The following is a 25,199-nucleotide window of genomic DNA, read 5'->3' on the forward strand; positions in this document are numbered from 1 at the left end:
GTGTGTGATAGGGTGGGGTGTGTACATGTGTGTATGTAATGGGGTGGGGTGTGTGTGTGTATAATGGGATAGGATGTAAACACACGTGTGTGTGTGTGTGTGTGTGTGTGTGTGTGTGTTGAGGTTGATCATGATGACAGAGGGCATAGACTTGGAAACAGAGACATACCTGATCATTATAACAACAAGAGCCCATTATAACATTTCAAACTGGTCCTTTATACCAGATAAAGAAATCTGTCCATGCCATAGGCTTTTAGAAGCAGAACACAGAAAGGATATAGTAAACCTTAGCATGCCCTGCCTTAAGGTTCTATTACTATGATAAAACACCATGACCCAAAAAGTAGCTCTGTGGAGGAAAGGTGTTTCAGCTTATAACACTCAGGTCCATCACTGAGGGCAGTCAGGGCAGGAACTCAAGGAAGAAACCTGGAGGCAGGAACTAGAGGAGAGGCTATGGAGAAGTACTACTTACTGGTTTGCTTCTCGTGAATTGCTCAGCCTACACTCTTATACCATCCAGGACCAAGGACTCGGGGATCGAACACTATCCATCATAGACTGGGACCACTCACATCAACCATTAATCAAGACAAAGCCCTATGGACCTACTTACAGGCTAAACTGATAGAGGCATTCTCAGATAAGAATCCCTCTTCCCAGGTATGTCTAGGTTTATGTCAAAACCTATATTTATGTGAAAACCTAGGCTTATGTATGACAAAAACAACCAGCACACACCCCAAACTATCAATGTATGATATTCCCAACTCCTTGAATCAAGCATTGATGAGGTAGTTTTACAAGAACCCTAAAGTCTGAGGTAGATGTGGACATGCTCCACCCATGGCATGTAAGTTGTGCTAGAGAAGACAGAAGTTCAGTCAGGTCAGGAAGCTATCCTGAGTACAGAACACAAAAGCCTGTTCTATATCCTCTTAACAGAGAAACTCACACCCTGCACCTGAAGTCACACACACACACACACACACACACACACACACACACACACACACCAGCCTTTCCTCACTTGGTGGACCAATACCAGGATGCTCACCTATTCTGCTCATTGGTTCCCTCAACTGTGTTCCTCTCTGTTCCTAGAAAAAGGGGCCTAGCCCCTGAATGGGCTAGGTGAATGGGCACCCTGAATGTAGGGTGAGGGTAACCATCTGACTCTTGGACCCTAACTCCATTTGGCAGAACAATCTGATTCTGGCTCTTCACACTCATAGTTTTTCCTGTGATGTGCACCTGTACAAAGGTACCTAATCTCAAGAACATTTTGGAAACTGTTTGCTAGAATTTTCTCTATGGCCAGTTGACTCCACATAGTAAGACAGATTTTGTTTCTTCAAACTCTGCCAAGCCTACAAGCAATTAGGTACACAACCCTGCTGTACTTGCTCAGACTACTCACAGCAGCAGAACTGGATCAATAAATAGAACCACAGAGTCTGGCGAAAGCAAAAATAAGTTTAAACACCAGATGATGGAGAAGTCGAGAAGCTTCAAATATGGATAAGAAGGAAACCAAGGCAGTGGGAGGAGCCTGTTAATGGAGGTGCTTTGTGGCTGCAGAGAGAGGAGGCAGGTGCCAAGGCTGTGTTTTGAAGCTATAGCATGGAGGGTATTCAATCTCTACTCTCACAGGAATGTAGGAATGTTCTTACTCTCCCTCTGAATGGTTCTGTATTCAAAACCATTCCCTACCCACTTGGTCTTGAGGTTTAGAGAACTAGCTAGCTCAGAGATATGAGACAGGTTCTGGTCCACTGGCTCTTCTTGAGATAGGACCTCATCAGACCTATCTTAGCTAACACAGGAGTCAGGTCCTACGGCTGGGTCCTTCTTGGGAGAGAATTATACTTTTGATCCAAAGTTATTAGTGACACCCCTCCTCCTCTTCTAGGGATTCTGTGACAAAGAAATGACCACTCAAGTCACCCATCTGTTTAGAGACCCTTTCGGGATGTAAGAAAAAGAGTGCAGTCCTGGTATAAGCCATAGATATGAGCAGCTGGCATGTACCATAGAGACTCTAGTGAGAATGGCAAGGCTGGTAGTCTTGGTGATCAGAGACAACCCAGGTTCCTAGATGTGGAGACCACAGAAGATAAGGAGTCAAACTTATCACTCCACATCTGGGCACTCCTGAAGTAATTCACAGTCCTCACACAACAGTGAGCCACAGGTCTCAGTCTGAGCCATACAATGGAAAACCTTGTGAGGTGGAAAACATCTTCCTTCACTAGATCAAATGCTACTATTCCCCCTGAAGCTGTCTCAAAGTGGGGCACCTTCCAGTTGTATTCCTTTCCTCTCTGTCAGATCAGGAGCCCTAGCTGCTCTATGGCTTGTTGATGCTGGTGTGACCCCAGTGACCCCAGCAGAGGCCATGTGCAACTGGCTTGGCACGTTGGCACTGCTTAGCCTTCTCTGTCAACCTCTGAGTGTCCCTATTACTTCAACCCCAGAGCTGCAGACAAGATGCCTATCTTCAACATTCTTAATTTTAGAAAATAGCCACGGGGAGAAAGGCACAACTTCCATATAATTACATTGCTTCTTGGTACTTCTGGCCTGGCTTCGTTAAGAAAGCAGTGGCCGCATCTTACATTCTTTGGAGCCCTTGGCACGAGTTAGCGTTGCTTATTTGTTTTACAAGAATTCTCTAGACATGGAAACAAAAACAATGGAATGAAAGGTTTGGCACGAAGGCAGGAAACCTAGTACTTCAGGAGGAAAAAGCACGCTGTGGCTCTGACAGCTCCAGGTGACTGGAGAGAAACAGGTGTGTCCAAAGGCACTAAGAGTAGAGAGGTGTTAGGGGACTGGCAGGAACTGAAGAAATGTCCCTTCAGGCAATAGTGAAGCACCTTGACAAGTTCTAGTCCTAGCTCCTGCGCTGGCTGAGATCGGAGCCCTGCTCAGTGCATTCATCAGATGGAGAGCGTCAGTCCATCCTCTTCCAGTCTCCAGCCTCCCCGTCCTCCCCTTCCTCCTGAAAACATCAAAAGCAATTTCCTCCCTAGCAGGTTGATGTTAGTTTTTCCTGGGGCTTTAATGAGACACCTGCCTTTGAAAGTGAGCTCCGGGAATAAGATCAAATCACTTTGGCTCATGTCCTGAGCCTTTATTGATTAGCTATTATGAGTCCTGCACTAAGCTACGAGTTGAGAGGATACATAATGAACCAGAAGATCTCCTTGCTTCAGAGAGTCAGCCTAGGGCCAGCTAGGAATGAGGTGGGTTTAAGGCTCAGGCTCCTAGATCTGAAGGCCTAAATGAAACAGGGTGCAAGCCCTGAGCAAGAGAGTGAAGATACTCAGTGCAGGGAGGCGGGAAAGACTTCCAGCCAAGTTCTCATCTCAACTCCATAGGCAGCAGTCCACACTCTGCAGTCAGAATGGCTTTCAAATTCAGATGCTATAGTTCTTTTTCAAAGAATAGTCTAAAGAGAGTTCTCTCCCTACTTCCGTGCCTTTAAAAGTAACTGTTTTATTTTGCCATTCAGCCTTATTGACATATAGTTGACAAACACAAACAGTGTGTTTAAGGCACCTGAGGTGATGCTTCCATACATGTGTGTATTTGTGTGTGTGCATTCATATGTGTGAATATGGGCGTGTGCAGAGGACAACCTCAGATGCAGATCCTCACCTTCCACCTTGCTGCAGATAGGCTGCCTTCACTGGTTTTAAAACCTCAGTGTAAGCCAGGCTAGGTGGCCCATGAGTTTCTAGGGACTCTCCTGTCTCCACCTCCCAGCTCCTGGAAGGAACACTTAGATCACATAGGTTCATGTTATGCCTTTGGTTTTGTGTGGGTTCTGATAATCTGAATTTAGGCATTCACATTTGCAAGGCAAAGGAACTCCTCAGACTTGGTTGAAAATATTCTGAGGTAATTAATTAAGCATGTACCGTGTCCTTTTGACTTTGGGTTTATTGCTGTAGCTCCTGTTTGCTTTGTTTATTGTGGAGAGAATACTTCAGCTGAGTCGGTGCACCTACACCCTCAGTACCGCATGCTAGCCCATCCATCACATTATACATCACGTCACATCAGACGATTGCAGCCACACCTTCTGATCAACACCGCCTTGTCCAACCTACTCCATCTATGTTTCCTTCTGTGCTGGGGTGCAAGGAGTGGGGGCCAGAAAAACTGAGTAAATATCATTTTTTCAGTTTTTAAAGAACTCTTTTCGTGCTCATTTTTTGTTGTTCTTTTATAATAGATAAACATTCTAAGTTTTGGACTAGAGAGATGGTTCAGCAGTTAAGAGCACTTGCTATTATTCCAGAATACCCAGAACCTACATCACTGGCTTAAACTACCTATGACTCCAGATCCAGAGGATCTGATGCCTTCTTCTTGCTTACATTGGTACATGTGTGTGTGCACACACACATACACACACACAAACACACACACTCACAAAGAGGAAAAGAACAGATACACACACACACACACACACACAAAGAGGAAAAGAACAGATACACACACACACACACACACACATATATATATATATAGAGAGAGAGAGAGAGAGAGAGAGAGAGAAAGAGAGAGAGAGAGAGAGAGAGAAAGAAAGAAAGAAAGAAAGAAAGAAAGAAAGAAAGAAAGAAAAAATAAAAGAAAAAAGAAATCCATATCTGAATTAGACTCAAACCCAAGCTTCTTGATTTCTTGATTTAGGAATCTCTACATTCATATTGAGAACAGATCACTTGGCCTTAAGAAATTCTGGCTGCACCTAAGACAGAAGTGCATTGCTTTTGATAATACATATTCCATGATGGGTATGGAAGGCATTCATGTCAGAACAACCTAAGACAGGCCCAGTCTTGTTTATGAAATAAAAAAGGGGAAGATGTGGAGAGCTTTTGGTGCTGCTTGGCAGGACTCTAACATTGGCCAAGGACAAGGAAATGGGCTTTAGGCAGGAATCTAACATTAGGCTAGAACAAAGAAGTAATTTCAGGCAGGAATCTAAATCTTAGGCTAGAACGAAGAAGTAGGCTTCAGGCATGAAAATGACTTTGGCTAGGACAGGGAAGTAGACTCAGATATTTAGGTCATCCTGATAAGCCCCTAGAAATAGTGATCACGTGAGTGATCACAGGACTTTGTTTGTTGCCTTGCTTGTTCTTTGACTATTTGTGTTTATTGTTTTGCTTGTTCCTTGACTATTTGCATCTATTGTATTGCTACTTCCTCAACCTAGAACTGACCTTAATACTTGCATGTCATTAAAATGGTATAAAAGGAAAAAGGAGGAGGAGTGATGAGATAGGAGGTTTATGGGGGGGAGGGGTTAAATGGGGACAGGGGATAACATCTAAAACATAAATAAATAAAATATCCAATAAAAAATTTTTTAAAATTTTAAAAAATTCTGGCTGCAGTGTAAGAAAACTGGGCCTCAAGCTGTAGATCTAGTCATTCAGCATCCAGCTGGGAGAATTAATACTAATGGCTATGTATCCTAGCTATGCACGGTCTTCATATTAGCCCTTCCACAATGTCAGTGTCATCATTAAACTGAAAATGAGGTGTGGGAAAGCTTCCTGTCTGGCAAGAAGGATGTCTGCTGTGTCAGGTGTTTTCATTGTCTCAAAAGATACTACAATCCTGCTCAAGAGATAGCTTGTGTATAAGTAACTGTCATGCCAAAGCCAAACTTCTACTCCAACCACCTGTCTGACTGACAGAAGAATTCTTCCCATATGTGTGGGAATCTGACTATCCACTTAGGCTCCCACCACATTTAATCCCAAGGGTGGCTTGCTGCATCTGGAAGTGAGAGCAACAAGCCCCATGAGTATGGACTTGAGCCAAGAGACCAACCAGGGTACAGAAGATACACTGGCACTGCGCGATGGTTGTCATCTGCTCCGCTGGGTATTCCCCGAGGCACAGCTTGCAGGACACCAGTGGGTCGAGGGCCAGGTCCCAGGTGGGCCGGTACCTTGCTGTGGTCATCGCAGAACAGTCTGAAATGAGAGACATACACACTCAGGTCTCCCTCCTGTGGCTTCCATAGAATCACAGCAAGAATTCCATCTGCCTGCTACAGTGCGATGGGGTTGGGGAGGGGACAGCAAGTGACTGTGGATGGAGACAAGGTCCTCTGAGGAGGTTTATCCCGGAGTCCTTGCCTCATGTCTGAGGGTGGCGATTTTACATTATGGTGTTAATCCTGAAAATTGAAACAGACCATATATACCCATCCTTCAACCCTCTGAGTTGCATCTGATAGGAGTGTGTTGGTCAAGTTTGGCAAGCACAGAAAGTTGGCTAAGATACTTACTTCTTGTGTTTGACTCTTCTCCAGTTTGTAACGGAGAAACATCTGAGGGAAAGGCCCCAATGAAGCCCACCTCTAAGGCTTTTCTCATCCTCACAAGATACACAGCTTCTCCAGTGGACTACCAGTAATAACTTCACCCCTGTATGCTTCTTAAGCAACCCCATTTTTTAGAATGTTTAGTTCTGCATCTTTGACAGTTAGGTTCACTTAAGGTAATCAAATGTGTACAACAGTCCTTCAGTGATGCTCACTCCCAACCTCGAGGACTTTCTCTGCCACATCCCAAGAGGCCTATGGCTAATTCCCCCACTCATCTGTGTTTTCCTGTTGCACACTAGTTATGCCATATTACTCATGATGGCTGTCTGACTATCCATGGTAAGTGACACATCCAAGAGGACTATGGAGAGGGAAGAGGTAGAGCTCCAAGCTCCCAGTTCAACACTTGTCTAAGGAGCCTCCCAGAGATGGCCTTGTGTTTGTATAAGTGAATCCTTGAAGATCTTAATTCTCACTTAGGATCCCGTCACTTGATTTTATGCATCATGTACTTACCTGGTACCTGAAATACTTCAATGTGTGCTTTGTGATTCTAGTAGCCTGCTTTTCAAAGCTATTGTTACCAAACTCTGAACTAAATAGCACTTGGTTAAAATTCCAGATAAACTCTCTAGCTGTCTGAACACTCACCTCTCCTCATCTTAAAATGAACTCTGGCACACAGGTGTGGTACGCATTGTTCTTCATCTAAATCTCATTCTGAATGAAGCAGTCAGACAAGAGTACCTGGATCCTCTAAGTGAGAGCAGACAGTAAAGGTCTGTATCCTCTAACCTCTTCCTTACAGCACAGGGTTGTACTCATAATGACACAGACACATGCAGGAGGTAAATGAAGAGAAATCTGACACCACTCTCAGCAGCCACTAGCTCCAGAATCCAGAAAGACTCAAAGATGTCTGAGGAAGTGGTCTCAGTAACACCCTCGAAGCCACAGTCAGAGGCGTATCTCCAGAGTGACCCCAAGTCCTGGCGAGTTACAAAAATGACCATTCACAAGATCCCATCAGGAGGAAGAGAACACTTAGGATTTCTCATCAGAAACATGCTACAGAGCAACCTCGAAGGGGTGGAACCCTGTATGTTTTGTGTTAGGACAAAAGTAATATTTCCAAACCATCGCCCATAACTAATACCATGGAGCTCCTCTACCCCTGTGGGCTTCAGTCTGTACATGTGTGCAAAGGGGTTGACAAGCCCAGTTCATGGAAGGATGGGATGAGGAGCGATCATACAGATGGCCTCCTCCTTCCCCTGTGATATCTCATGCCAACATGGCTTTATCACTCTAAGTCTGTAGTTCTCAACCTTCCTAACGGTGCAACCCTTTATTATGTTGTAATCACCAACCACAAAATTATTTCATTGTTACTTCACAACTGTAATTTTGTTACTGCTATGAATCATAATGTAAATATACGATAGACAGTACATCTGATATGTGACCCTCCCTCAAAGGGGTCATCACATAGGTTGAGAGCAGCTGATCTAAGAGAAGAATACCACGATGACACCATATTCTGCAGTTAGCATTAGATCAACAGTATAAACATTTTCCACCTTTCCTTACATTCTGTCAGCCAAGGCCCACTGGTGCTTGTGTGCAAGTATTCAGTGAAGACAAACTGCCAATTGAATTCCATACCAGATGCCTTTGAGAAAGGAGGCATCTGGGACTCAAAAGAAGCTAACACAAACTGCACACATATAAGACAGGTAAGACCCAGTGACCAGTGGTGTGAGAACATGAAAAAGGAGTAGAGATCTAAACACATGGAAAGACCTGACCCCAGGAGCAGAGCTCAAGGAGACAAGGGTGTGGCCTTAGAACTCTAGAATCCTTCAGGAATAAGGGTTACCAACCTGCATTCAGGACAGGGAGTGGGTGGCAGCAAGGGAGGACCAGCAGCTTCCTAGGACAGTTAACGGCTGCAATTAACTTACTCTGCACTAAGTATATTTTTTTTATTGTTATAAAGGACTCGTTGACATGGATCACATGACTTTTAGATAGATGAAGTAGAGCCTTTCAAATAATTTAAACATGTGCCCTAATGTAGTCAAGGCTGACAGACTCCTTAGCACAAGAGGGTCTCAGGGTTTCTCAGTCTTCTGCAGTGCAAGGGGACATTAGCTTTATGAACCACTTCTATCCTGTATAGTCACTGCACATGTAGAATTGCAGCAAGAAGAGAGATAATGCCAGCTTGGTGAGCAAGAGCCATTAACATGTGTCAGGTGAAAGAGCTTGCTAGGTTGTGTTTATATAGGGCATATCCATGTAACTCTAAATTTATTATTATTTAAATGTTAATAAACCTCAACATGGGTTTTTTGAGGTCCTAAGATCAAGACCATGGTTTGCTGTTTGCTTGTATGGTTTATAGTTCTTTTCTTGTTTAGATCTCTAATTTTTTCAAGTATATACTTTATACTCAACAAAGTGACTATATTTAAGAAGGTCACTAGTCCTAAAAGGTTCACAAGCCTTAAAATCACTCAGTCAACCCAAGGGATGATAAGGCTTCATACTCAAGATTGGAAACGACCCTGGGGGGTAGCCTCTGCTAAGTGATTTCTTGATCCTGGAGAGTAAAATATGAGGAACAGTTGTTGCTGACAGTGTCATACAAACACAGGGTCCATACTTTGCTGGGCACTGTGCCAGGAATAGGAGGAAGGGATCAAATGGTCCTGGTTTCCATAATCTGCCACGTAGTTAGACCATGTTGGAAGGCCAAGGGAAACTCCTACTGTTTCTCTCTGTAAAACCCATGCACAGTCATATGTTGAATTGCAGAGCTGGAAGACAGATGATGGCATCTTGGTAAGCAAGAGTCATTAACACCTGTCAGGTGAAAGAACTTGCTAAATACCCCCATTAAGGCTGCAAGGGGAAGAAAAGCCATCATCAGAGCAGAGACAGGCCCACGGTAACTTCCAGGACATTCAGTACAACAGCTGGGACTTTTGCAAGAAGCAAACACCAAAACCGTGCTTGGTGATGCGCTGTGCAGTATGGCCGAAGATGGGACAGTAGCCTACAGTGGGTTGCACAGTGCAGACAAGTAGGGCTTCACCGAACCCACAGGCCTGAATCCTCAATCAAATCCTCCATAGGCTCTGGCCTGGACAAGAGTAATTTCCTGCTTCCACCACAGCCTCTGTCTCAGGCCACTGCTCTGTCCCATCCTACTCGTTCCCAAGACTTGTCTCCCCCCAGCTTCAGCACCCACTCCCCTTCCTGTTTACAGTCTCCCTTGGAGCAGCTGGGAGGATTTGACGTGTATGGCTTCCTTTCTCCCCTTCCATGCTTTCCGCTTGACCCTCTAGACAATGAGCCTTTCCATTGCACTGGGCAAGGGACATGCCAGCTCCTGTCCTTACCTCTGTCCCTGCTCTGCACCTGTCCTGCCACCACAAGCAACTTCAAAAGCAGGACAGATTCCCATTTCACGCGCCATTTCTGTATTCCGTTTCTTATGAAGTACATAGTCTTTGAACTCTGCACAAAACCATGCTTCCAATAGTGACATCAACAACCGGACATGTAAGAAAAATGTTTATATTGTGTGAGAGTCTATGAGGGCCTTTACACACACACACACACACACACACACATACACACACACACACACACACACAAACAGAGGATGGCATGAATATCATTCTGCAAGCACTGCACAGCTGCAGATTTACAATAGGGATTTGCTAAGGGAATCACAATGCACCATTTAAAAAAAAAAAAAAGTCTTTGTTCTCCTAGTGTGAATGTCAAGTCCTGGGAAACAACAAACTATTTTAAGGGTGTTTGGTCAACTACAATCATGATTCAAGTAATTCAACATGTTTGTGGGACAAGATATTTATTAAGTCCAACTGAAGATACACAGAGGACTGTGCACTAGTAGAAGAGGATTGAACTCAAGGTCAAGAAAGAGTTGAAGGAGAGACACTGTCTAACCATTGAAGACATTTAGCACGTTAATAGGAGGTTGACAGGGTTATCTGCCAGAATCATCTCATTTCCACGCCCTTCCACGCAAACATCTTCAACGCAAAGCTAAGGTAGGAAAGGAAAAGGGCATCATTATCTTTCCTCGTCTCCTGACCTTCTCAGACAAGTCCCTGCTCTCTAGAGTCCTACCCATGTTTCTTCCCAATCAAGGACCCTTGCCATCATCCTTTCATCTATAAACTCTAGCTGCCCGTGCTCAGCTTCTGTGACTCGTGATCTATGGGATTCCTGTGAAATCTCAAAGTCTTTGGCTATCTCTTTTCTTTCTCTGCTGTGTGGCCCGTGGTGTCCTCTTACTCCCTAGAACTATAGCAGCAGCAGCAGCAGCAGCCGCCGCCACAGTCCCTGAGAACCTATTAGATCAACTTGACAGGATCTATAACCCCTAATGGATATACACTCTAGGGGGCCTATGAGTGATTATCTTAATTAGCTTAATAGGGGAGGAAGATCCTAACTGTGGTAGCACCACCCCTTGAACTCTAGTTCTGGACCGGATATAAAGGACGGAGTATTATCATTCATCCTGTTTCCTGACTGTGGATACAATGTGACCAACCACTTGGGTTCCGCTGCTATGCCTTCACCATCATCAAAGGTTGCACCTTCAAACTGTGAGCCAAAAGATCCTCTTTCTTCCTAAAGTGGTTTTTGTCAAATATTTTGTTATAACAAGACAGGTAACGAATATAACCTATCAGTTTTTGATTTCTAACTCAGACATACTAAACCAGAAACTCAAGAATGCAGCTACAGAAAGCAGCTGTGTTGCCAGGGTCTTTTTGGGAGGTAGGGATTCACCTCAGAGCCTGCAAATCACTAGTTAGCATCATTTCATGCTGGAGTCTCCATTCATATCCACATGACTCAAGGTCCACGTGGGTCCAGGATTACAGGCACTAAGCTGAATTATACAGAGTAATTTTCAACCATTCTTTACTATAACTTTCTTGTTCCAAGTGTGGAATTTGAAGTCTATGATACCTGTCAGTTTTTCGCCTTACCTTCAAGTGGGATTATACAATGATCAGTGTTGTGATCCATCATCCTTCTAGGCAGGGTTCTCCATAGGCGGGTAGCCCATAATTATAATAATCAAAGATATAAGAGACAATGGAAGCTGCAGAGATGGCCTGGTAAGAGCATATGCTGCACAAGCATGGGGGCTTGGGAATGCAGTCCCCAACACCTATGTAAAAGGCTATGTCCACCTGTAACCCCAGCACTGGTGCTGGGGGACACTGGGGCTTACTGGTCAGCCAGCCTTTGATAGAAAAGCAGGAACTAAAACAGCTACATCAATGCTAACATGTCAAAGAAGCCAGTTTGCAGAGCAGAAGCCTTTCCTTCCAGTGGCATTATCTAAGGGACAGAGCGTGTATGACACAAAAGCTATGACTGACTAAGGGTGGAGGGGGGTACAGACAACAATATACTGCCACTGGGCTATCTTTGGGGTACTTTTCTTAGCTCGCCAGAAAACTGTAGCCCTGGCTGTCCTGGAACTCACTCTGTAGACCAGGCTGGCCTCGAACTCAGAAATCCACCTGCCTCTGCCTCCCAAGTGCTGGGATTAAAGGCGTGTGCCATCACTACCTGGCCAGAAAACCCATTCTTAAGGATGCTTTTTTCTTTCTTTTTGTTTGGTTTGGTTTCTAGACAGTTTCTCTGGGGAGCCCTGGTTGTCCTAGAACTAGCTCTGTAGACAAGGTTGGTATGGAACTCAGAGATCCACCCACGTCTGCCTCCCAAGAGCTGGAATTAAAGGTGTGTGCAACCACCACCTGAGATGCTTTTAAACCTTAATAAGCTGTTTCTCTTCCATGCTTAACATAAATGACATGACTTTCTCTCACTCTCTTTTCCAAGAATTTTCCCTTAAATTCTAATAACATTGTCTTTGGCTTCCTCTTGAGTCCGTTACTAAATTATCTTATTGGTGAGACTAAGAACCCGAAAAGGAAACCTCAGCTTCCCTGGTAACCAGGCTGGTCATAAAATGAGGAACTCTGGGTTCAGTGAGAGACCCTGACTCCAAGGAATGGGGTGGGGAATGACAGATCAGGTTATTCCATGGTTCCCTATGACCTCTGCATGCAAGCACATGAGCATGTGGCTACTCAAGACACTGTTAATCCTTCTCAGTCATCACTTGCTTCTCTACACTGGCTTTAAGTCATCCTTGTGGGTAGGAGGCTTAAGATAAGCAAGGCAAAGACACTAGAAATCCTGGGATAATAGAATAGCCCTGAAGGTTTAAGTAGGAATCTATGCTCAGCATACTATAGAAGAAGATGGAAAACATTGCAGCATGCTGGTACACAGACTGGTTAATATGTGTGCATGTGCATCCTTCCTTGTGCGTCAGCTGAGAGGATGCAGAAGGAATGGACTCTGCACAGAATGCATGCCATGCCCAGTCCTTACTCCAATAAAGGGCTCCAGTTTGAGGAACCAGCATGTACAAATAAATGGCTGATTCTAGCAGGCTCAAAGAGGGTTCTTGAGAAACATGGAAAACCCCACAATGCCACAAATCAAGGACATGCTCAAAGCAATCCACTCACATTGGCAATGTGCAAAGACACCCAAGAGTTGAGAGGTTGTGCCAAGATCTGAGTACACTGAGCAGGGGTATGGAACTGTGATCCCAAATACAAAACTAATGCCCTTGCAACCACAAAAAAAACACAAAAACAAACAAACAAACAAACAACAAACAAACAGAGACTAAACAGATAAGCAGCTGACTGGAACATGATACAAATTTCAAGCTAGGCATAACAGTTTACACCAGCAATACCAGTGTTCTGGAAGCAGAGTCAGGAGGACAGTGACTTCCAGACCAGGCTAGGATACACAGGAAGACCCTATCTCAAAATAAAAAAGAAAAGAAAAGACACATATCTTGTGTGAGAAAGTTCTGCTGGCCTCTGTAGCTACTTCCCCCGGGGAGATGGAGCCCAACTCAGACTCTAGGGTGGGCTGCACACAGTGACTGTCTGTCCAGGAGCACAGAGAGGAGGGTGCCAGGGTGATGTCACACTGACTCTGGTAGAGGCACCCTGTGGGTGTCACAGTAGTCAGGCCAGGTGACAGTGTGCACCCCTGACTAGGCTGAGTGAGATTGACACTTCAGGTTGTGGTCCTCTGCTTAAACCTGCACACCCAGTCTTATAGTGGGAAGATGCTCTAAAGAATCCTGGACAATGATCCTCAAGACTGCCAGGGTCTTCCTTGAAACCACGAAAGTATGTGTGATACTGACCTTGGAAGATAAGGTGGAATTCTGAGTAAAGATAAAGGAAGTCTGAATAGAGTAAAGGTTTTAGTGAGAAATGCATGTTTGTTGTCTATGATAATGACCCAGTATGTCACCAGAGGAGCTCTGCATATGCATGTACATGTTCATGTGTATATGTGTATGTATGTATGTGTATGTTGGAGGAACTCTCTGGTCTACCTGTGACCTTTTCCACCCTCTAGATCCAAAACTACAAATGTCAACCTCCTCAGCCCCAAGAAATGTAGGCTCAAGAGAAAAGAATGATATTCTAAGCTAAGGTTTTCCCAAGAAGCCACTAAAATCTAAAAACACCTAGAGTAAACAAAGTTTATAGGCATCTCAGTGAATTCATAATGATCTCACTCATTTAGGGTTTGGTATGCTAATGAGTAATGTATGATCAATCTAAAGAAGCCCACTGCTGGGGATCAACTGGATCATGAAGTTCATTCTGTAGGAAGACAGCTCAGCAATATGGCTTTGCACCATAAAGCCCATCCCCTAATGTGCTGTAGTGGGAGGACCAGGCAGACCGAGGAGCAAAGGACCAAAGAGGGAGCTTGCTTCTTGCCTACCTTGTAGCATGGCTTGGGGCTGGACAAAGACCATTGACTAAAAGGCCAGCCAGTACCACAGAAGCTCGAGAGGTTTTCACCTTTAATGCATACCTGTCCAGGTGAGATCATAGATCAGTCATTAGGAACTCAAGGACAGGAAAAGCAGCCATGACTGAAGACTGAGATGATGGATAGGAACAGTGGGAGACTGGATGGGATGTACTCTGACAGAGAACCACAGGCAGGGTTTCACAGGTTTTCCCAACGCACACCCCGTACGTCCCCTCCAGTCAAGTGCTCAGGGATTCACACTTACATCATCACCAACACAGAAAGATATGTCCACATGGCTGTCCACGTTGTTTCGAGAGCTCCTGATGCCCACAGGTGAAAACAATCAATCAATCAAACAAACCAAAACAAAGCCATAGACACACACAGGAAGAAATCCTGCTGAGACTGCCTTTGGAGAAATGTTCAGCATCAGCCTGAGGCACCAGCAGACCATCATGAGGAACTTTCAGGGTGGCTAATCCTGATTTCCAATCCGTAGATTGAGAGACTCATAGATTAGGGAAACACATCTCTGAGTGTATCTCTGAGGGTGATTTTAGGGCAGATTAAACCATGGGGATTCTGATCTACTTATATATTCAAAATATAAACAGACCAATAGGAGATGGTAGCACATGGCTGGAAAGACTGGATCACTACAGCTTGTCCCCAGACAGTGAAAATTATCTAGCTAAACCTCAAGATTCAGAGTATAAAAGAACTATAATAAATTTCATCAAAGAATTCAAGGAAGTTAAAGACACAAAGTCAATAAAATTAAGGAAAATTAATGTCTGAGTGATCGTCAACCCCTCCACACCCTGGGAAAAACCCACCAAGCTGAAGAAAACGACAGAGACAATCTAAGTCTTGGGAATGTAATTCAGTCAGAAGAAAGAAACATTGAAGAGGGACTGAAATGAAGATAGAATTGAATAACCCAATAACTCCACTAGGAAACTCAAAGTAAAGCCTTACAAATAGAATGTTTCAAGTAAGAGAGAGAATATCAGGATTCAAAGATAAAACAGACAATCTAGAGCAAGTAAGCCAGGAATATGAATCTTGTAAAAATCTGCAGGGAAGGAAAATACAGGAAATGTGGGATATCATGAAAAACCAAGCCTTCAAATATATATGAAGGAAAGAGAAAAAGAGAGAGAGAGAGAGAGAGAAAGAAGAAGAAGAAGAAGAAGAAGGAGGAGGAGGAGGAGGAGGAGGAAGAAGAAGAGGAGGAGGAAGAGGAAGAGGAGGAGGAGGAAGAGGAGGAGGAGGAAGAGGAGGAGGAGGAGGAAGAGGAGGAGGAGGAGGAGGAATCCTAAGTCAATGGCATAGACCAGATCTTCAATTAAGATCACAGAAGAAAACTTCCCTAGACTAAGGGAAGACACAACCATACAGATACAAAATGGACACCAGAACACTAGACAAACAAGACCAGAGAAGAAAATCCCCTTGATATATCATTTAAAACACTTTGTATACAGAATGGAAGAAAGTATATTTGTCCTAGTTAAAGTTGCTATTGTTATGATGAAACACCACGGCCAAAAACAACTTGGGGAGGAAATGATTTATTTGGCTTATACTTCCACAGCACCGGTCATCATCAAAGAAAGTCAGGACAGAAACTCAACTTGGAGGCAGGAGCTGATGCAGAGGCCATGGGGAGGTGCTGCTTACTGGCTTGCTCCTCATGACTTGCTCAGCCTGCTTTTTTTATAGAACCAGGACCACCAGCCTAGGTGGTCCCCATCAATCACTAATTAAGAAAATATTCTACAGGTTTGCCTGCAGTGTAATCTTATGAAGGCATGTTCAATTGAGGCTCCTTCTTCACTGATGACTCTGGCTTGTGTCAAGTTGACATAACCTAGCCAGTACAGAAATGAAAGCTGCAAAAGAGAAAAAAAAACACGCAAGTACCATATAAAGAAAAACCCATCAGGTTACAGGTGATTTCTTAATGAAACCCGTTACAGCCAAAAGATACCTTCCAAGTCCTAAAATACTGTGACACTCAGCCTAGACTAATATGCTCAGCAAAACTATATGCTAAATTATTGATGGAAAAAGAAATACCACCATATGAACAGCCTAAAAATTTACACTCAACAAACCAAACCTAAAGGAAATACAGGAAGCCATAATTAGAGATGAGAGAGGGAGAGAGAAATACAGAAGGGAGGAATGTAAAATACTACCAGTCAGGATGTCTGAAAACATCATAAAGAATCATGACAATTAACTGATTACCTTTAAAAAACACTATAAGGCATATTAGTGTGTACATAAATATGTACACATAGTTGAAATGAAAATTACTGATCTTGGAATGATGATCCTCCAACAGCACAAACCATCAAGCAAAATCACTAACACCAGGCATAAGAAGCCTTCTTGAGTTGTTGGTAAGGGTGGTCCAATGGACTTCCAAAACATTAGACTATTGTTGTCACCCTTGGCTGCCCCCAGAAGTAGAAGGTAAGTTTCCATTGCTGAAGCCACCATGCGCTTCAGACACAGGAGCCAGAGAGCCCTTCTTCCTAAGGACTAGCTTTCATGATACCAGGATTTACCACGAAAGCTTCCAAAGGAGACAAATAATCATTAATTTTCTCAGCTATGATATCTACGAATCACAACAACAACCACCACAGATGATACAATAACCCTAAGGGCCCAGTAGTGGTACACGTACCTTTGAAGTAATCAACAACTCTCTACCTGGATATAAGATTCACTCTGCATGAGGAAAATCTCATCTGACACAGGAAGCCTAGCCCACTACCCGGGGCTAATAAAGTCAAGGTCTAGGAGGAGAGCCTACAACCACTACTTTACTAAGCCAACATAATCCTCAATGTATATACCCTAAACGTGTGTCCCCATGTTGACAGATAAGTGTCGTTCTTATGACTCATTGAGGAAACTTCTCTTGGTAACAGATGGAGAGCATTAAAAAAAATGGCGGCCAATCAAAATTCAGAATTCTAGAGCCCAGTCCCAACAGAGACATGTATAAATCAACTCCTCAACCTAAGGGTCAAAGACCATTGCAGAAGAGGGAGTGAAAAGGCTGTAAAAGCCAGAAATCAGAGTTCAGAGTTTGCTGTGAGTCTATGTCTCTTAAGTACTATTAGAATCTAAACCCGTAAATTCTCACCAACACGACTTCCTAAATATGAGCTGAACAAGGACAACAGTAGGTGTGTCAAAGTGCACAGGGGAAAGCCCATCAAGCCTCAACCCTACCCAGAGAGCTACAGTCAACTGTAACTAAGGAGTTCTGAGAACAGGGGAAATTGTCCCCCAGAGAAGAACCTACTAATTGGCTGCCCAATATCAAATGGTATCAGCCCTGAAAACATACATAAAAATAACATCATACAGACTGAGCAGGTTATGTTTAAGAACAGGGAAAGGAGAAATGACATAATTATATTATAATCTCAAAAAATGAAAAAAAAATGTAATGTTCAGTATTATTATCATCATGGCTTGCTTCCCACAGAAGGCCAAGGGCAACTGAGCCCTCTGAACTCCATCCAGGAACAAAATGCAAAGGAAGACATAAAGGGCCTGTTATATCAACATCAGTTTATGGTAATCAGATAAACATTATATTCGGCTACCAGAAAGCAACATTTTAGACACCAAGCATTGAATCATTACATGTTTTTATGTTGAAGGGCTCTTTTTTATGTTGAATTATCCCTGAATCCAGAGAGAATTTTCCAACCTCAAATGCTTGCAGACTCCCTAAGCAGTCACACTAAGCAACCTCAGCATCAATTTTGTGTTTTGAATAAACTCCCCTTGATGTATAATTTCAGATCTGGTGAGGGACACTGTCACCTTCACCTTTGTTCTGCTTTACTTTCAGATAATGGCATATAGATGCAGGCACAGCTATGAGACACGTGGAGTGGCAGGACGTCGGAAGCACACTTGGCTGCACAAAGAGCTCTTTCTGGGGTACAGGGGGGATGTTTTCTCTTGTCATTGGCAGCTTTGTGGTTCCTTTAATTTGGTGTTTGTGAGCATGGTCTAGAACAGGCCTGCAGCCAGCTCAGCATGGAGTACAATAGCTGTTTCCTTCAGGGTACAAACAGCAGCCTGCTGCCAGGGGAACAAGCCTGGGAAACTTCTGGATTTAGAGCTTGTCAGTCCTTTGATTGTGGAGATCAGAATTGAATGGAGGTAGCAGAGTGGAGAAGAGTTAGGCAGGGTGAGAGAGTACTCTGAGACCAGAAGAACTCAGGCTTAACTCAGCTTTGGGAACTGGTGACCATGAGGCCCTGGAGCTAAGACTGTACCTTCATGAGTCAGTGACCTCATGAGTAACAAGGTAGTCTGGCTGGGGATGGCTCAGGATTTCTCAAAGCCATAACCTCCTCAAAGATGCAAAATTCTCAGCCTCTGGCCTACCTGGAATCATGTGACTGAACTCCTCATAGGGGGAGAAACAGATCTCAAAAGGAGAGGTGATGAGTATGGGATATGCTTTGCAAAATTCAAACGCTGCTAACACAGACTAGAGTCAAATGAATATATCCTCAAGTTCTGAACTGTGTTTTGTTTAGTCCTGTAACCCAATAATCCATACTGTATACCTTCCAAGCCTCCTGAAAGTCCGACCTTCCTCACAGCACCCCCCACACACACACACCTTTATGAGTGTGTGTCTGTGTGTGTGTGTCTCTGTGTGTGTGTGTGTGTGTGTGTGTGTGTCTGTGTCTGTGTCTGTGCGTATGCCTGTGTTTGAGACAGGATCTCATGCAGCCTAGGCTGACTCAGTATCTAGCTAAGAATGAGCCTGAATCCCTGGTCCTCTTGGTTCGTCTTCATCTCTCATCTCTCTGGGATAATAGTTACGTCCCACCACAGGCAGCAATCCCTCATCCTTTATTTCCTACATTCACATGTGTATGCTTCCATTCACATGCCATCAAGTATTAAGCAAAGGACATTAGGCATCTAGAAAGCTTAAAGCAGTATTGTAGATAAAGAATTACGAAAGCCAACCAAGCCAGTGGCCACCCTCAGGGCACAGTAGAAGGGAACTCTCTGCCTTCTCTAGTCAAAGAACCTGCCCTGCCAAATCTCATTATGAAGCCAAGGGCAGGGAGACAAAATGACAAAGAGGGCCCTAACAAGTTCACTGTTATTTTGTTACAGAGCAGTGTCTGCCTGCCTGACACAACTATGCCAGAAAATTTAGAATTTATTCTAAGACCCTCACATGCCTGCTGCAACAACCATGATGGACCTGAACTGCCATATGTTGCGACCCTTTAAAACAGTTCCTCATGCTGTGGTGATTCCCAACCATGAAATTATTTCATTGCTAGTTAATGACTACTATGAATTGTAAAGCAGGATATTTGATATGCTACCCCTGTGAAAGGGTCTTCTGACCCAAGGGGTCAGTCATCCACAGATCTAGAACCACTGGACTATACCATCACACTGTGACTCAAAATAAGCCCTTCCTTCCTTCCTTAAGTTGGTTCTAATAGGTATTTTGTCACAGCATGAGAAACTACTCAGTGTGGGGTTCAGGGGGTGTGCTTTCTGGCTCCCAGCAGATGACCATCCTTGTTCTGGAGAAACAGTCTCACCAGGGTGATGATGTCTGCAAAGGTCTGCTGTTCCTAGAAGGCGAAGACAATGAAGGAAGCCTCCTAGGCACCACTCCAGGGGTCTGGAACAGGATGTTGTATATAAAAGCTGGCAGTTGTCAACCTGTTGGAAAAACCTCCGTTGTTCTCGGCTTCAGATCTTCAGCCTTGGGAGAAGATCGCCAACTTTTGGGGGGCACGGGCAGTGATTAGCAGCCTCCTGCAGAATCTGACCCAAGGTTTAGGGCAAAGGAGACAGACACAGAAAGCAAAGAATCCAAACTTGGTCTTAGTTGTTGGGGATTCATTGGCTATTTGCAAGCCCAAAGGAAAAGTTGGTGCTCTTGGCAAAAACAGTCCCTATTATAATGTCACCTGATCGTCCCTTGTCACCCATGTACTCAGTGCAATGTGGAGGTCCAGAGGTAGGGAATATCCAAGATGAACACAGCCACAAATAATTGTGTGCTTTTATACTTCTATCCCCAAGCATGTAGTAAGCATTTTATCACAAGAAATGGTTTTGGCCATGCTTCTCCTGACCAGAACATCACAGCCATTAAATATTAGACTGGCATTCCATTAATTTGAACAGCTTTTGTGCCAAGTTTAAACATAAAAAACATAAAAGGTAGAACTGGAACAAAGCCAGAGATGGAACTGTGCTCACACACTCTACAGCAAAGGATGGTCATCTACTAAGGATTCTAAAGTACAAGCCTCCTGGCAGGAGCAGAGACACTCCCAGGAGGCACAAGACTGCTACCCCATTGAAAAATGCTAGAACCAGACAGAGGAGGAGGACATCTTCTTGAAAGAGTTTGCACACAGTTCTGACAACTCAGACCACCTTGCAAGAAGGCCCAGACATTGAGGAGGCAATGAGAGGCAGGACCATGCCTCAACCAGGACTTAGTCAAACATGTCACCTGCCTTGTTTGTTTGTTTTTTTTTTTAACCTAAATCTCATGTTAGATCCCTGAAGATGGACTTGGGTGTTTCCTTTAAATATGTTTTATTTTTTATTTATTCACTTTGCATCCTGCTCACTGCCCTCCTCCTAGGCACAATCCTTCTCCCATCTCCCCTCTCCTTCTCCTCTGAGTGGATGGAACCCACCCTGGGTATTCCCCCCCAACACACACATCAAGTCTCTGCAGGGCTTAGTACATCCTCTCCCACAAAGGCAGCCAATCTAGAAGAACATATCCCATGTACAAGCAATAGCTTTTGGGGTAGCCCCTGCTCCAGTTGTTCAGGACCCACATGAAGACCTGGCTGCACATCTCCTACATATGGGGCTTAGGCCCAGGCTGTGTATGGTCTCTGGTCTCGGGGAGCCTCAGGATTTGGGGGGTTTCTGAACTCTTTTATTTGTTCCTCTTCCCAAACTGGCCACAGGGATCAAATCTCGCTCTGATGTTCACGATTGCTAGTCTCTTTAATTAGTATTTTGAGGATGGGTGGCCAGAGCCCAGCTTGTTAGTGCTGCCAGGGCCCAGGCTCTGACCCTGACAACACTATTAGAAAAGTGTTCTCTCAGCCCAGACCCTGAATCAGCTTCTAGAAATGCTGACAGGCGACAGAATAGATTTGCTTCCTCCTCTAGGAACTTAGACTCTTTGGTAGACAACAATAGTAATTTGAAAACCATACCACTCATCGACTGGTAAAGCAAAAATGGATGGAATACTAGGAACAGAGTACACACTGGGTGTGCCACCAGGGAGGAAAGCAAGGCATGGCAGGGGAGGGTGGGTTCTGATGGGAGATGAAGGTTGTACATTCCTGGGCATGCCCAGTTCAGATCATAAACATGCTTAGAAGACACAAGTGAAGTGTTAGACAGGAATGCCTCTGGGCATACTCAGCTTGCACTTTAAAGCTGAACATATATACATGTATTGACTGCATGTTAATACGGGAATCTGTCCCTGAAGATATCTACCTTGCCTATTGGCTGACTGGAGACAGTCCAGGTAAGACATAGGACTGGAGAGAACAACCCACAGGTACAATGAAAATCAGAGCCCATGATAAGCAGACCTGTTCTAGATACACTGAAAGAGTAGCTGGCATTGGGGATGGTGCCTCAGAGAAGCTTAGCCCCATAGTGACATAGAGCCTGGGGAAGAACTCTGTGGCCACACTCACCAGGCTGAGATGGGATCAGGCACATCACTGCTACTTAATGGATTTGGGAACATCTATGTCCTCTTCTGAAGGTTGCTGCTCTTTTAGAGTAGACTCCAGGTTATACAGCCTAGATGGGAACTAGACAATATAGGCTGATGATGCCAAGAGTACTGGCTGATCACACTATGGTTCAGCAGCTAAGCGTACTGGCTGGTCTTCCAGAGGAACCAGGTTCCATCCCCAGCACCTGCATGGTCTATCTGGTCCCAGAGGGTCTAACACCCACTTCTGGACTTTGAAGGCACTATACACATATGATGCAGAGACATACCTGAGACATACCTGCAGGCAAAACATCAATAGACACAAAATTATAAATAATAAAAAGGGTTAAAGTAGACTTAGATGGCAAGAGGGCTTGGCAGACAAGAGCGCCTCCTGCTGGACAAGCCTGGCAACCCGAGTTTGATCCTAGAACCCGTGATGGAAGGAGAGAACTGACTTCCAAATGTCCTCTGACGTCTACATGCATATACACAAATGATGATAATGATGATGATGACAAAATAGATGAAGGCCAATACAAAAAGACATCCATTGTCAACTTCTGGTCTGTACACACACACACACACACACACACACACACACAGGAACAAGCATACACACAATATTTTTAAAGATTACTAAGTAAACAAGATATAGGCAAAAAACAAAACAAACAAACAAAAACAAGGCCATTAAAGCTCAAAATAGTTATCCCTCTGGCCCTGAACAAAACAATCTGCTCACCACCCCCCCCCCCCCACCTCCCCCCCGCTTGCTTCAGGGATCTGCCCTGCTTGGTTTGGGTGCAGGGTTGCTGGGGAGGAACTGGGGAGGTTTCCTGAATGAGACTTCCACATGTCGGGAAATTCCAGTCTCAAATCCTCCAGGGCAGTGGGTGAGAGGTCAGAGCCAAGGAAAGGAAGCTAGCCACCAGCACCAGGCAGGCTGGCTCCCAATCCCCCATGAATCCCGTGAAATCTGTACGAAGGGGTTACAGACATACACTTCCGGGTCTGACTATTGTACTTGGGTCTAGAGATCCAAATTTAAGTCCTCACACACGCACACCTAGTGTTTTAGCGACAGGGACAACTGGGTCCTGCTATGGAATTCTTTTCCATTGGGGCCTCAAAGCTTAAGTCTGTCTTTTTATGAAGAGACAAACCCAACAGTAACAAAAGAAAGTGCAGTGAGCTCAAAGAGTCCCAGTCACTTCAGCAGCATAACGTGCTGCTGCGATGGCAGAAAGCCTCACATTTCCAAACCCACCATTTCTTTAAGCACCCGATTCTTTGCTGAAAACAGGACCCAATCATTCTCTCACCCAGGGACACTCTCTGACACCCCAGATACCTATTTAGTGGCTTGTGTTTGCTTCTTCCTTGAAGAAGAAAAGACCCCTGGGGAGCTGGTGTTGATATTACACATATTTTTTTAAACAACGACAACGAAACGAATCTTCTGAAAGGGGAAAAAATACCATGCTGCATTTTGGTGTTGGCATTTGTTTGTTTGTTTGTTTGTTTGTTTTGTCTTTTTTTTCCCCTTTGTTAGCAATGTCTACAACAGGGCTGGGCTCCCTTGGGCAATGCCTGCTTCTTAGGTGAGCAGGGCGGATCCCTGTCCAAGAATAAGGTCCCTGCCACTGATAAAGTGAGCCACTGCATTCAACATAGACCAGAGAGGGTCCCATCCATTCTGGATAGAACAGCTTGCCGGGAGTAACTCCATTTGCAGAATAACTGTCAAGATGGGATATGCTGCCATTTATCTATGCAAGGAGTAAGCCAGCAGATCCTGGAAACCTAACTGGGCAGATCGTCAAGCAGTGAGGTAGACACATAAAGAGACCGAGGTAGGGCCCATCCACCTGATGCTCCGTCAGTGAGTACTTCCATGTCCTTCTCCCAGCCGCTGCGAAGTGATTGACAGGCAGGACTCAGCTCTGCCGTTCTCTCTGCCACCAATGCTATCACGTTGGCACTATCTATATACCATTTCCCCTGGATCTCTATGATCAGTTTTTTGTTGGTTTTTTTTTTTTAGGTTTTTTTTTCCTTTTGGACAGTAACCACCTGCACTGAAGCTTTTCATCACTCTCGACTCGTTTGTGGCATTTTTGATAATCACACATCTAACACATTACACACGATAGTTAATCTCGATAATCACACGAGTAACCTGTGATCTGTGATTTGATTGATACGCATATGGTTAATAAGATTCGGAAGGAACAAGGAGCTTGCAGTTGCCATGGTTCTGATTCTAAATGAGACCTCAAGAACTCAGTCAAGTGAAGGTGAGAAGACGGGTGTAGCTTGGAAACTTAGTGATCCTTACTCTGTGTCACTGACATGGCTTGTTCACAACACCCATGGACCCAGTTTCTAGCCAACAATGCTGCATATGACCTCACGACACACTTAGAATTATCTGTAGTATCTTCTCACATTGAATTACATCTTGTATTTTGTAATTCATCGTATACATAGTAAATCATAGATAAATTCAGATCAATTGTCTTCGCTCAACGGATGAAATGTCGAAGTTCGAGACTGATACTAGCACAGTTTGCCCAACAACTTGTTAATGCGGGACTCGAGGCCAATGTTCCTAACGTCATTGCCTACCAAGTAAAGGCAAGCTAATCCATTGCTACAGGCTTCCGAGGTTCTCTTTACAAACAGTGACTCTCTTGTCTTTCACACGGGCGCTTGGTATTTGTCTGTGTCACCTACAGTCACATTCTGAGAAAACAATAAGGTTTTCATCATAAAGTCCTCTTTCTGGTAATGGAGGTCTTGGATTCCTGATGTCAGTTTACAATGATGCAGACTTATAGATCCAGGGATCAACATCTTCAACCACACTAACAGAAATCCTTAGCTTGCCCTCATAACCAATCCCAGAGAACATCTGTCCTAGCACATACATTCAGAAGGGATCCACTATCTAATTTGAAATCCTTGCCTCTCCATGAGGAAGGCTGGAAGATCAGTACATCCCTAGATCGGAAAGACAAGGTAAAGCTGAGCTTCTCCCATCTTAGCCCAGGAGCTCAGCAGATAAGTCTGTTTCCAACTATCCTCTGTCCCTTC

General features: G+C 44.2%; 1 protein-coding gene across 1 annotated transcript in view; it reads right to left on the reverse strand.

The window, feature by feature from the left end:
• Window positions 1–25,199, reverse strand: part of Rnf144a (ring finger protein 144A) — a 107,512-nt gene that overhangs the window by 29,952 nt on the left and 52,361 nt on the right. Inside the window, exon 3 of the mRNA XM_028768847.1 lies at window positions 5,860–6,005. Within this exon, the coding sequence (XP_028624680.1) occupies window positions 5,860–5,994 (135 nt within the window). The 5' untranslated portion in view covers window positions 5,995–6,005. The remainder of the gene's footprint in view (window positions 1–5,859; window positions 6,006–25,199) is intronic.

This window comes from Grammomys surdaster, unplaced genomic scaffold (genome assembly GCF_004785775.1).
Source record: "Grammomys surdaster isolate TR1022 unplaced genomic scaffold, NIH_TR_1.0 188, whole genome shotgun sequence".
Classification (NCBI taxonomy): Eukaryota; Metazoa; Chordata; class Mammalia; order Rodentia; family Muridae; genus Grammomys; species Grammomys surdaster.